The sequence below is a fragment of the Mauremys reevesii genome, linkage group 5, assembly GCF_016161935.1.
Source record: "Mauremys reevesii isolate NIE-2019 linkage group 5, ASM1616193v1, whole genome shotgun sequence".
NCBI classification, from domain to species: Eukaryota; Metazoa; Chordata; order Testudines; family Geoemydidae; genus Mauremys; species Mauremys reevesii.
The window spans coordinates 71,538,474-71,553,282 of NC_052627.1; the positions used below are offsets into that span (position 1 = coordinate 71,538,474).

At 39.5% G+C, this 14,809-nt stretch overlaps 1 protein-coding gene across 11 annotated transcripts in view; it reads left to right on the top strand.

The window, feature by feature from the left end:
• The window catches only part of GALNTL6 (polypeptide N-acetylgalactosaminyltransferase like 6), a 564,733-nt gene that overhangs the window by 487,660 nt on the left and 62,264 nt on the right, over window positions 1-14,809 (top strand). For all 11 annotated transcript variants that reach the window (XM_039541774.1, XM_039541779.1, XM_039541781.1 and 8 more), the window contains one exon: window positions 9,309-9,426. In XM_039541774.1, coding sequence (XP_039397708.1) covers window positions 9,309-9,426 — 118 coding nt within the window. The remainder of the gene's footprint in view (window positions 1-9,308; window positions 9,427-14,809) is intronic.

Consider the following 14,809-nt stretch of genomic DNA (forward strand, 5'->3'; position numbering starts at 1 on the left):
TTGTGGTTCAACTGCAAAGTATGATTTTGTCAGGAATCTTTTACACCAACTCAAAGTATAACTTAAAAGTTTATCCACTGTGGGCTCCATGCTAGGAAAAATATACAAAGAAGCCTTGTTAAAACAAGGCTTTAAAATATTTATAACTCACACCTCAAGGACTTTCTTCTCTTCTTTACACTATCTGCCTTTGGTGGAGCAGGAGGATGGACTGACATTCATATTAGATCAGTTAGAGTTTTTTGAGTTTTTGCTTTTACAGTTCCTTAAAAATATTAATATACACACGTGCATATGAATATGAGTACATATATTTAAGCTTGCTTTTTGATTGCTTTTACTCTGTGTGTGTGTGTGTGTGTGTGTGTGTACACACATCTACATGAGTTTGTATATATATGTGTAATTAGATTTTCATTAAATTCTAATTAAAGAAACCTAAGCTTGACTTTTACACATTGCAGCAGTGTTCTACTAATATAAGTGGTAGGTTATGTAAGAGAATTCCTGGTTTCTTAGTGTTTATAATTCTGAAGTATTTATTGAAATGCCAAAGTAACCACAATGTTTATTTAATGTTTACTTAAAATTAAGTACAGTGAGTTTGATATAACAGCTCACAAAGCTATCATGGGTGAAATTAATTGATGTTTTTAAAGTACTTTAATAGTCTTAGATGAAAGTCACTGTATAAATGCAGAGTTTTATCATGTTTATTCAGTTCTGTTCCTAATGGGCAAGTTTTATGCCACAACTGGCACCAATATGAGCTCATGTTGGCAGTCTTAGTACAGACGTCATCAATTACATGGGTATGGAAACTGAGCTTCCTTCCCACTCTTAGCGGAGTATCTTCCAGGTCAAGTCTGAGGCACAGTGGCAAAGGTACTATAGGAAAGTTTGTGTGGCTTCTGCCTATCCCTTCCAGATCCTGATCCTAGAGGTACCCATTCTTCAAGGCTATTATTACAGCATCTTTTCACAAGTATGAAATTCACAAATAAGAATTTTAGAGTGAGAATTAATGGAATGCAACTATTAAATTGAAGGAGAAAGAAACAGTAATGAGGATGCATAGAAGGGTCCGAATTAGAATTAGGCAGTGGTAGGCATGACAGTAACTCCATTGTGGTTGATGGAATTACACTAGTGTAAGATCAGTGTGATGAGAATCAGACCTTGTGTTTCTTACCTAATTGCATCCATGTACAGAAAGGTGATTTATATGTAATATCAAAATGGGGAGTCAGTATGGGAGGTTTTAGGCTGCTTAAATTCCTCAAAACTGCATCTTCCAACCTTGTTTATGGGACTTGGCAGCACACTGAATTTATGGCAGCTTCTTACCTTGCACAGTTGACATGCTTCGTGACAGTCTATTAACTTGTAGAATTCTTTGAGGTTATTGTTTCCAAAACACACTCAGGAGATATAACAGACACTGACACGATTTATGCCTTGACTTTCAGAATATATTTGTTATGTTCCACCCTGGAACTTATTGTTGTGAAATGTACAAAGTGATGAAATAGAGTTCATTGGACTGAAAATTTGCTACAGGTTGAAAGGTGGAGAATACCCTTGAAATGGGCATAATGTTACAGTTGCAGCTTCAAAAAATTCATTTACCCGAATTATTGAGATGATGGTATGAGAAAGAAGATTGCAAGGTGGTTAGACTGAGTGGAGCTATAAATAATGAAAGACACTAGTGTGTTACAGAAACTGTTAGATAATATAAAAATTTGTTGTTACATTTTTAAAATCGTTACATTATTATCATATTTTCATCATCTATAGTTACAAATTGTAAGTTTATAGAAGTACGATCTCTCCTTTATAGTTTGCATCCTGAAAACTGTGTTCAGTGATGTCATAATCTAAAGTGTGACATGAGAATTTCTCCCATAGTGACGAATGGTCACAGGCGGCAGATACGGTATCCATGAATGAAACATCCAGGAAAAATAAATAGGCCCTGACCCTGCAGAAGTGTGTGGATCCTGATTAGGGCCTCAATTCAGCAAGCACATGCTTAAACTTTGAGATCCCAGTGCAGAATTGAGACCTTAAGCTGCAGAATTCTGGGTAGTCAATTTGGGTTTACTAGGGACTAAATAAAATGCAAGTCTTAGTTATGTCTGGTGATTGGATATATTAATGCAATAGCTCAGGGGTCGGCAACCTATGGCACGCGACCTACGGCACCAAAGGTGGCACACGAGCTGATTTTTGATGGCACGCGATGCGGGCTGAGCCGCTCAGCCCGCTGCTGCTCTGGGGTTTCCACCGCCGGCTCCTGCCAGCCGGGGTCCCACCGCCGGTCCCACTCAGTGCCTGCTGCCGGCCTGGGTGAAGGAACCCCAGGCTGGCAGCAGGCTGAGACCCCAGCTGGCAGGAGCCGGCAGCCGAAACCCCAGAGCTGCAGCGGGCTGAGCAGCTCAGTCGCTGCTCTGGGGTTCTGGCTGCTGGCCCCTTGCCAGCCGGGGTCCCCTCCCCCACCACAGCCCCACTCACCTTGCTTCTGGTTGGAGTTCCAGCACCCCCATATTAAAATTGCTTTTCTCAGACCACACTGCGTTTGACCTTGTGCCTGACTTCTATCGCCATTTTTTTCACCTCTGAGAGTTGAAGGGAACATTTGACAAAATGGCAGTTCCTAAGAAAGTGAAGCTAGATGTCCAATCATTTCAGCCTGCTTGAACAGACGCATTTGGATTTATTGAAAAGAAGGACCGTGCTATTTGTGCTTTCTATTATGAAAGTGTTGTTTGCCACACATCAAGTGTTCGACATTTTGAAACGAAGCACGAGAAAACCTTTCTTGACGAAGCAGACAAGACTGAATCAATCAAAAAGGCAGTAGCAGCCTATGAGAAGCAAAGCAGTGTTTTTAAAAGCTGAAGTGTAAGTAAAAATCAAGCTACAGAAGGAAGTTACAGGATTGTACAGTGCATTGTAAAAAACGGAAAGCCGTTTGCAGATGGGGAATACATAAAAAGTTTTTCTCAGCAGTTCGGAGATTTTGTTCAATGATTTGCCAAATAAAGATACAATCATATCTAGAATAAAAGAACTGCCCATCTCTGCCAGAACAGTGGAATGGCAGAAAACATTAAGGAAAAGCAGACGACTGCACTGAAAGACACAGCAGTGTTTAGTGTTGCAGTTGATGAGAGTGTGGATATAAACGACGTTCCACATTTGGCAGTTGTTGCAAGATATTGTGCTTCTGATGAAATCCAAGAGGAACTTTGTTGCCTAAAACCCCTGCATGGCACAACAAAGGGGGAAGATATACTTCAAAGTTTTGTAAAGTTTTGTAATGAGGAGTTAACATTAGAAAAATATTTTGTGTGACAATGGATGATGCTCCTGCCATGGTCGGAAAACAGAAGGGATTTGTAAAGTTACCTGAAGATCAAATTGGCCACCCGACAGTCAAATTTCACTGTATCATCCATCAAGAAAACCTGTGTGCTTAATAACGTGATGAATACAGTAGTGCGAATTGTGAATTTTCTTGTTGCTCGATCTGCTTTGACTCTCAGACAATTTCAGGCACTGCTAGAAGAGATGGACAGTGCTTATAACGACATCCCACTTAGCAGCAACATTCGGTGGCTAAGTTGTGGAAAGGTTTTGGTGTGCTTTGTATACTGTTTTGATGCAATCAAGGCCTTTTTGTTGGAAAAAGAACAAAACTACCCCGAACTGGAAGATGACAAATGGGCATGTAAGCTCGTGTTTCTAACTGATATCACCGCTCACCTAAACGAACTCAACCTCTGTCTCCAGGGTGCAGGGCAAACAGTTCTGGATCTTTATGAAGCCTGGAAAGCATTTGTTGTGAAACTAGCAGTTTTTTCCAGGGATATTCAAATTTCTACTTTCTGCTACTTCCAACTCATAAAAGAGCTATTGACACGTTGCACTGTCAATGTTGATGAGATTGGAAAGTACATGCAAGAACTGGAATCAGAATTTTCTCACAGATTTCAAGATTTCCAGTGATTTGACCCAATGCTTTCTTTTCTAATTAAACCTGAAAAGTTCAATGAAAGTGACTTGGATTTGTCTGTGTTTCAGTGGATGGGTGTTGAAGATTTCTAAATACAGCTCATTCAGTTAAAAAGCTCAGAATTGTGGACATCAAATTTTGTGGATCTGCGGAGCGCACTTGAAACTACTGAGAGAGATCATGGGGCCTCTATTCTGACCTGCTGGACATCCCTGCCAGTGAAATTTAACTGTTTGAAGAAAATTGCGTTTGCAATGCTTTCAGCATTTGCATCCACAAACCTATGTGAACAGGTATTTTCACAAATGAAATCTGTCCTCTGTCCCTCTCAGAGCCAGTTAACTACTGATTACTCAGAAGCCTTTGTGCAGCTTAAAGTATCCAAATACATGCCAGACATTGGAAAACTCAGGAAGGAAAAGCAAGGACAAGGATCACACTAAACTGATAAGATCTGCATTTTAATTGAATTTTAAATAAAGCTTCTGAAACATTTTGAAAACCTTGTTTGCTTTACATATAACAGTAGTTTGGTTATATATTATAGACTTATAGAGATACCTTCTAAAAAACATTCAAATATATTACCGGCACGCAAAGCCTTAAATTAGAGTGTATACATGAAGAATCGGCACAGCACTGCTGAAAGGTTGCCGACCTCTGCACTAGCTAGACACACACACAATCAGGTCACTGATCAAAAAAGAGTTCCTGTTTGTACACTAGAATCTGGCTGATTAGCAATGGGAGGGGGAGGGGATAAAATAATGAAGTATATGATTGTTTCATGGGCTTTCTACAAAATATAAATTGTTTTACAGTTTGTCTAAGTCTGACAGTGACAGTGGCTCTAAAATACTTTCACTAATCAATTACAAATACTGTTTATAGGGAGAGAATAGGAGAATGAACATTAAAGCAACAATTCATAGTGAGGATATAAGAAATACTGTACAAAAGTCTCTGGTAGGGAGAACCAAATTAAATCAGCAAAGTAGTGAGCAGGATTTTTTTGTATAAAAATATGATTTTAAAAAAGAGATGTTAGGCTCTGGTTAGATCTAAGTAGGACTTAGATGTCTGGTACTGGTGAACATCTTAGAAAAAAATAAGTGTTCTAAATGAATGCAATGTGATACACTTATAAACATACCAGGCTTCAGAAAGGGGCCTGGAAAGAAGGTTAACCACTTCATTGCTAATCTTGGACTCCAGCATCTGTGCTATATGGAATGTGATATTATATTAATGCCCTATGTTACATTCTAATCACAATGAAACATTATTTTTTAGAGGTACTTAATGCATAGAATGATGCCAGAGGCAGATTTTTGCCTGGTGTATGTAAGACCTTAGTAAATAATTCTGGTCTTTTCCAGGAAGAAGAAACATTCTAATTTCTTCAATTAATGCATAATTAGGAGGAGTATTATTAATCGTAATACAAGTCACCTTGCATTTACAAGATACTCTTCTGCAGGCAAGGAAAGGTGATGCACCATCAGGAGAACAGGCACATGTAGAGAACAGGTCATCCCACTCCTGCTCCTCAGAGTAGAGGTCAACAGAGATACGCTTTGGTGTACTAAAGTGGCTCCACCAAGAGAAGAGAGAGCCACAGTGTGCACCGGTCTATCTCAGCAGAGTTAGAAGAGAAGAAGCAGTTTTTCAAAGTATAGGAGACTTCTGGGTTCTCCAGAGTCCCCCAGGTCTGGAAGATTCTTCTATAAGCTTTTAAATTATTACTGTCCATGCTAGGAAAGCAGTCCCTTTATTAGCCATAAGTCATGGCTTCCTGCTCTCCCACCAAATGGGCATATCATGAATCGTAGGGCTCCAGATCCTTCTCCTTATATTGGAGTAGGGCAAGGATTGCAAAGTCCAAAGCAAATCATTTTTCAGCCGCAAGAGGTGCCAAGACTGTCTCCCATTTCTACTCAATGATGAAGAAAAAGAAGATATCCAAATATTCTAAAAGGCCCAAATCAAAGAGAAAAGCACAGGGCCAGTCATTTCTCCCCACTTCAGACCAATCTCACTCATTCACACTCTCATACCATTAAGGGGCAGAACTTTTTTAGAACTTGAATGTGGCTATTTGGACAAAGATGTCAGATGCAGATTCAGAGGAAAACATGAATGGTCTGGCTCTTAGAGCTGATGGACCAGATTCTGCTGGATGAAGTATTAAAATGTGAGGTTAAGTAACTGGAATTTGTCTAAAAAAAGATGGGATAAGAAAATATTACTGTGACGGGATCCCTGGGGTGCAACCTGGGACTGTGGGACCATGGTGCCCCCTTATCTGTCCAGCCTGGGCACTCGCTCTCAATGCTTTGCTAGTGACAAGCCGCAAACCCCTCCAGATGCTGCTATCGCACAGCACAATAGCATGTGGAGCCAGTAAAAATTAATTTTCTCTGAGCCACTCATGAATCACACAGAAAAGGGCACCAGCCATATCCTCCCAGCTCCCAGCCTTGTACCTCAGGAATATACCGTGTTGCACTGCTGAAGACCCTTTCTTGAACAATGCAAGTTCACCACTTCATCAATGGAAAGTGGATATACACCAGTCTTTGTAAACCTGAGCAGATTTGCCAAACTTCAGGCAAACTCACTGGTAAAGATAAATAGTAAAACAAGTGTAATGATTACAAAAGAAAGATTTTAAGTGATTCTAAGTAATAGGCAAAAAGAGTGGTTACCAAAAGAAAAGAAAATATAATCATGTAGTCTAAACCTTAACCATTATCGCATAGACAGTATTAAGATCAAGCAATGTTCTCACCCCCACTGGATCTTACAGTCCTTAATATACAGGTTTGTCTCTTAAACTTGGGCCAATTTCCTCTGTTGGAGTCTTCAGTTTTCCAAGCATTCTTGTTGCTTGCAGCATAGGTCAGTGGAGGAGAAAAGGCCAAGCATATGGCCATTGTGTTCTGTTTTATATGCTTAGTCTATGTCAGGGTTGGGCAATAATTTTCACAGAGGGGCCACTCCATAATTTTGGTAAGTAGTCACAGGCCGCACATTTTTACTATATTAATGGAGGGGATGTAGAGTCTGGGAGGGAGTTTGGGTGCAGGAGAGAGCTCAGGGCTGGTGCAGAGTGTTGGGGTGCAGGAAAGGGTGATGGGTGCAGGCTCTGGCTGGGAGGTATTCCAGTCTCTTCCTTAGTTGTTTATCTAATTATAATAAATGTTGTGAACTTTAATGAACCAGCATCTATGAAACAAGCAGGTTTTATCCTATGTTATAGTTGTAAAGTCTGTATATAAGCTCTTGTTGCACAGTATCATTTGTATAGTAAATGCCTGCCAATTATTTCCCAACTTGAAGTCCCTAATTAGACAAATGAAATCTGATTAGCTTCTTTGAATCATGGGGGGCGGGGGCAAAGGGGCTGCCCTTTTCACTGTGTCCAGAGGAATGGTCATCAAAGCCACTTGGATAAAAGCACTAAAGAGCCTGTGTGCCCCCGCCCCCCCTCCCCCAGGGATTTCTGAGGCTTCGTTTCACATGCTAGTAAAGATAGAGTTATAAGCTTCCTTTGTGCAAGTTCCACTTTGTAAGTGAACATGGTGTTTTGATTATTTTGAACCTGAAGTCACAAGGGACTTGTTGTAATTAGAATTACTTTTGGTTGGAGTCGAAAATGTATTATAATAGTGAAAAACCCCAGAGGAAAGTTTCTAATAGGATTTCACTAGATTTATTCATTTGTGGGAAAGGCAGTCAATATGAGGTACAAAATGTCAATAAAAGTAAAAAGCCCATTCATATTCAGAGTATGTTATAGGATGTGGCTTCACCAGCTAACTATTGAATCTTTTTTTTCAAAATGAGCTACTAACTACTTTGAAAAATGTGTTGTCTGGGGAAATACCTTCCTTTAATCTTTTTAAAAAGAGAGCTTCCAACTACAACTTCTTATAATTTTACAGAATAATTAATACAAAATGTAATTTAATCTTAAGAATTAAACACTACACAAAAAACCAACTGATTATTGGAAGCAAAAGATAAAACATCTATCCATCCCTTTGTTCATTATCTGTAACATAGAGGAGTGAATATTTTCTATTATGCCTTCAGAATACCATTTGTAGGGGAATGCTGTGCCACTGTAAACCCCTTCCTGCCGTGGCATAAGGGGGAGGGAAAGTGCTCTGTGGAAGAATGAAGTTAGAGGGGATTATGATGGATTAGAGTTCCACTACACGTGATGTCCTGCTGGGATATGCTCTGAGCTTACACATATAACAGAAGTAAGAGTAAGGCCCCCTTCTACTCTAACTTCCATGATGACCCGGTGGCCAGGATCTGGGAGCCATTGCTGATTTCCTGTGACTGCCTATGCACTCAGACACACTGGAGAATCAGGATCTCTGCTCCTTGACTGGTTGAGTTATAACTCTTACTGTCAGATTTCCAGTACAAATACTCATGTTTGTGAATTTAAAAACTCACTTTTCCATGAATATTCTCTAATATTAACTTAAAACTTCCTTCTTGTAAACTCATTTGCTTTATCATCTATGGAAAGTGAATACAAAGGGGTGAGAAAACAGTTAAAGAAAATTCAGTTAATTTATTCATGTGAATATTCACCCCAAAAAACTAATAATTTACCTCTCAGGTGAATACCTCAATGTGGGACAAATTTCAAGCAGATGTTTCTCTCCTAACCACTGTCACTGCTCTGCAGCCAGTCCCCCTTCACCATTCTGCTCTCTTTGAGAACAATTGTGAAACTGAAATAAACTGACCTGTTTTTCTCACATATTAATGGGGGGAGGGAATGGGAAAGTTCAAAAGTGCATAACTTCATATGGAATCTGGGAATTACATGAAGCACTTTTGCATGTTTCCTGAGTCCTTTTCCTACTTTAAAAAAAAATCTTGATTTAGCAAATCTAGCTGAATTGATTAATAATAAACTGCTTTGTAAAAGATGTCTGCCATGTTCTCTCACACTATATTTTTCTTCATAAAATAGCTCTCAACTGCAGCAGTATCTAAGCATCATAGGATAAAGTAGCTCTAAATGATGATTTCTGAGAGATTAGTCACTAAACTTTGATCTAGGATCCACCTTTCTCCAGCAATTTAAAACAACCTGACATCTATCCCCACCCCATCACCCTCCCACACACACAAACATATACTGACAATTGCTAGCAGCCTCATCATTATCTGTCAATGTACATTGTTGATCTTCTCAGTTTTTCAAGCATGACATGATGGTGCCTGTCATTTACAATTTGTTTTAATTATTCCTCAGGTCTCCTGTTATGGCTGGAGGTCTGTTTGCTGTTGACCGAGAGTGGTTTTGGGAGCTGGGTGGCTATGATCCAGGCTTAGAAATATGGGGAGGAGAGCAGTATGAAATCTCCTTTAAGGTAAGTCATCAAGTCACTTCCGTTTAATGCTTATTCTGTCTGGTATGACTCTAAAGGTTTGGGTTTTAGTTATCTGAACCTGGATCTGCGATGCACTTTGTTATCATCATGTTGCCTTTATTCATACTGTGTGTTACTCCATAGTCAGATCTCATTCTCTACAATATTCCTTTGTTTTATAAGGAGTTTCCACTACTTTCAGTGGAAAATGCATGCCACAGATCCCTGAGGCCATACAAAAGTCAAATAATTGCATATATCAGGCCAGATTTTTAATATCCCATGATCCGCTACTTGCATATTTACTTTTGCATATGCCTAGCTTATGTGCACAAATGTCCTCTGAGTGTGTGCACACATTTTTTTGTGTGCGTAAGTCGCTTATTTGCCCATGTCTAGTTGGCAGCCATATTAACTTCCACAAGCACATCAGTTACCTGCATATATTAAGTAAGTGTATGCAAATGTACCTAATTTAGAAAATTTAATGCATTATGTTCAAAGATAAGGTACCCAAGGAATTAAAGACTTTGCCTTTTAGCCTCTTCACCATAATAACTTTCTACTTGCAGCTAGAGTATAGTCAAATGACACATCAACATTACAGGTTTTAGAGTGGTAGTCGTACTAGTCTGTATCAGCAAAAACAACAAGGAGTCCTTGTGGCACCTTAGAGACTAACAAATTTATTTGGGCATAAGCTTTCGTGGGCTAAACCCCACTTCATCAGATGCATGGAGTGGAAAATACAGTAGAGAGGTAAAAATACACAGCATGTGAAAAGATGGGAGTTGCCTTACCAAGTTGGGGGGTCAGTGCTAACAAGCCAATTCAATTAAGGTGGAAGTGGGCTATTCTATGTTGAGAATATACTGTATTTTCCACTCCGTGCATCTGATGAAGTGGGTTTTAGCGCACAAAACTTACACCCAAATAAATTTGTTAGTCTCGAAGTTTCCACAAGGACTCCTCATTGTATCAACATTACAGTTTACATTTAGCTTCAGGATTTTCCCAGCCTAGTTCTAAACTTCCAGAAAGCATACCCTCAATTTATAATGGAAGAAATATAGTACATAAGACATAGACTACATTGTATACCTAGCTACATCTGAGTTTCAATGCTGGAGAGAGTAAAGTATTGAATGAAATGCACAGAAGATAACCTAGCAAGTCTGTACTCCCAACTGCTAGGCTGTTTTTAATGGGTATTCTCAGGAACAGCTAAATGACTTGCATAACTGTGTTGCTATCATGTTAGTTTGAATCAGTTTTATATGAGAGCAAAATGAGATTGGAGGGCAAGAGAAACTCACAAGATAAATGGATGGACAGGTTGTTCGGATACATCAATCTGCATTCTGTATACTCAAGTTATTTCAGAAACAAATGTAAACTGCCAGTAGTATCTGTCACATCTCTGCCAGGCTCACATAACATTTTATTTGACCATTTCCCATGTTCCTGTTGTTTGTCATTGTGAAGAATAAAATTGGAATGCAGTCCATTCCTCTTTGTGTAGAAACCATGGTAACAGCACTGGAAGTTCAGATACTAAATTGACCCAGCCTGTTTTGTTCGAGCGACAGATTTTTGGAAACAGCTATGTCACACTGGGTCCTATTTCAGTCATATCTCCTTATTCATCTCATTACTGTATATTGACCTTAGGTTCCCTGTACCTCCTTATTAGCATTAAAAAACACTTTAAACAGGATTTTGTAGCATTTGACTAGAAGGAATAACAACTTTCTGTTTGTGGATGTTCAACAAAAGCAGAAAGGTTCCATGGAATAGTGAAAGAAAAAATAAGATCAGCAGAGAGAGAGAAAGCAACAGAGAAATACTTTTTGATATATAGGTCATTAACTGAGGCTATGTGTACACTATCGCTGGATCAACGCTCTGGCAATCAATGCACCAGGGGTCACTTTAGTGCAGGGGTCCCCAACGCGGTGCCCGCGGAGAACATGGCGCCCACGGGGGCATCTAAATGCACCCGCGTCCTGGCCAGCGGTGGAGCATCCGCAGAAATGCTGCCGAATTTCTGCGGCATTTCGGTGGCGACGCCTCTCGATGATGTCGCTTGTTGGCGGCAAGTGACATCATCGAGAGGCGTCACCGCCAAAATGCCGCAGAAATTTGGCAGCATTTCAGCGGATGCTCCACCGCCGCCACGGTCCTTCGTCTGGTGCCCGCCAGACAAAAAGGTTGGGGACCACTGATTTAGTGGGTCTAGTGAAGACCAACCAAATCAACCACAGATTGCTCTCCGGTCGACCCTGGTACTCCACCCCGAACGAGAAGAGTAAGGTAAGTCGACAAGAGAGACTCTCCCATTGATCCAGCACTGTGTAGACACTACAGTAAGTCGACCTAAGCTACATCGACTCCAGCTACATTATTCATGTAGCTTGAGTTGCATAACTTAGGTTGACTTACCGCAGTAGTGTTAGACATATTAGTACTCATGATTGGGAACATTGGAAAATAAGCCCCAATTAATCTTGAAAGCAAAAAGCAGCCTTGGAGTTGGTCAGTTTTTGAGCATTATTGGATAATTTATTACAACACAAATGTTCTATGGGCAGGAATAAATAGGAATTCTACAAAACAAACATCAAACATTCCAACAAATGAAAATAAAAATTCTAAAACTACTTGGTATACTAATTTGATATGCTGTGTCTCTGTATTACATCTATGATCTCAGGGTTACGATTTCCTCACAACTAAGCAGTGTCAAGCCCAGTCAGCATGTGGATAAAAGATTTGCGTATTGCAATGATGTATGTGTTTGGTACTGAACCTGTCTCATTGACTTCAGCACAAAGTCGTTTTGTCGGACCAGGTCCTTAGTCAGGAATATTTTTTCCTAGAAGTCAGTATTGAACTAATAGCTGTGAAACATGACGTTACAGAGAGTGATGTGTCCCACAGATGCCAGCTGTTGCATGAGATTTAAGCCTGACATTCTGACAATTTGTGATTGTCAAAAGTTCTGTGGGATCTTTAATGAGAGTACAGAGAGTATCCTGGCCAAATTCCAGTTGGAGTAATTATATTTAGCCTACCTACAGTTTCCCCTTAAGTGTCAACTAGATACAGCATTCTTTGCACCTCCTGTCCCAAACTGCTCTGTAATATTGCTGTGTGTTGTTAAACAACTGTCAGGTTTCACCTCAAACTTGACTGCATGTCAGTTAAAGGTCACAAAGTTGAAGATATGGAGTCAAATTTGAATTTTCCCATATTTTGGGATGTTCAGATCTGGAGGTTTGGTTCAGGCCCATCTCTAATTTCAGTGACAGATGAAGTGACCCGATGTATTATTTATAAATCAGTTTGAATAAGGCTTTGTAATCACTCAGCTTTTTTAAAGTTTGCCTGACACTTGTTTCTTGGTTTGCAGGAGGCAACATGGTTCCCTTTTGTTAGTGTCAGTCTCCGTGTAACACCATCACAGATGGCGGAAGTTATCACAGTTCTGATATCATGTTGATTAACTTCCATTTCAGAATCAGAGTGTACCAGCATAATGGGTGGTTCTGGGGGGAGAGGGAACCATGCCTTATGTCTTATACATATTAACTCTTCAGAAAACAGTCTCCAGATTAATTTTTTTAATAAAAAATAATATTTTTTGTTTTTCTGACAGTATAAACCCAAGATCATTTTTTAATTAAAAAGATATAGAGACTCCTGCTGATACTCTTCATCATGTGATAAACTTTTTCAAGCTAGTGAACTGCTGGAACTAGACAGATTAACAATGTGTCTTTTCAATAACCAGTAGGAAAGTGCTGTGTTTCCTATATTTACATCTGTTAGTAGAACAGAGCCCTGAGGTAGTCATTTCCAAAATAAGTGTCCAAATTCTTCATAAGATAAAAGACAAATGAATTTCCTGTGTTTGCAAAAAAACACTGTAAGCTATGAATGGACATCCTAAATCACAGAGCGAAGGAAATCCTTAGGGTGAAATACTGGCCTCGTTGAAAGCGCTCACAGATTTCAATGATGCCAGGATTTCGGTCTTTGTGAATTGCTCGAACTCTCACTGCATCTGGATATAGACAATCATAAAATTGTTTGCCGAGTAGCAGCATAGTGTTTTGTGTTTCAAAAGTGTTTCCCCCAATAATTTTCAGTCTTTTTAAGAGCCATGTCTGTTTTCTCTGTACATTTAGCCCAACTCAATAATGGGACCCAATAATAGTAACTAGCATGTATATAAGACCAGACTGTGATATTCTTGTTTATATTAAGTAGAACTTTCCTAATGGTCTTATTCATTTCAATGGGATCACTTGTGGAATAAGATGCTACTCATAATGAGTATCACAGTCTATTCCATAGTGATTTGAGGTTTTTCCAAAAAAACACTCACTAATCCATACAGTGTCCCTGTGAGGCTAATAAGTACTAATAATTTCATTTTATAGTTGGTAAACCATAGGCACAGAGTAATTAAATGATACCCTAAGCGAACTGAGTTGGTGATGGATCCACTATTTGAATTCTGGAGTTCCTGGTTCCCACGCCTGTACTCAGTACACTATATCATGCTGTCTCACTTTCCTTTCCCCTGCTTTACTGTAGTGTCCTGCCATTCAGGAGCCTCATATATTCTAGGGAATTTTTGCAATAATTTCCCAACATAGTTAACACTGGTTCAGCTCCAGAAGCAACGTTGGGAGCTCTGGTGTACACTGGTCATTGGCTGTTGTTGTTGATTTAAGAACTGTGTTCTCGAACCCTGCTAAGAGCAGATCTAACAGACACTGGCTGAATTTTGGCTCCTGTTGAAGCGAATGGCAAAACTCCCACTGATTTTAATAAGGCCAGGCTTTCAACCTTAGTGTTTAAAATGCTGGTGGTAGCCAGTGACCATTTACAGCAGAGATCCCAATTCTGGCACCCCTGAAATAATAGGAATAGTCAGAGGATTTTTGCAAAGTTTCCTTAGTTAGTATAGATAGAGCTAGGACTGGGCTTCCAGGAAGCTGTTCCTCTTACTAGCCGGAATAGGCCAGAATCAGCCTTGGAAATGTACAGTACATGTACAATCCTTTCATCGATTTTTATTTGAAACACATCATAAAACTAACATTTCATGATTATACCTTCACTATTTTAGAACTATTTATTTAGTTTGTTAGCAAATTTAGTGCACATGAAAGCCAAGAATTAACACCACTTCTTAGACTAAGATATAGCTCAGACTAGCACTGTGCAAGCATTGACGCTCACTGCTGCCTCAGTTTCCCCTTCTTGGACTTTTAAAAATTGCATAGAGACTCTTGTAATCTGGAATCTGCTTTATTAAAACTTCACAGTCCAAATGTCAACTGAACTAAAGTCTTCCTCTAACCATACAATT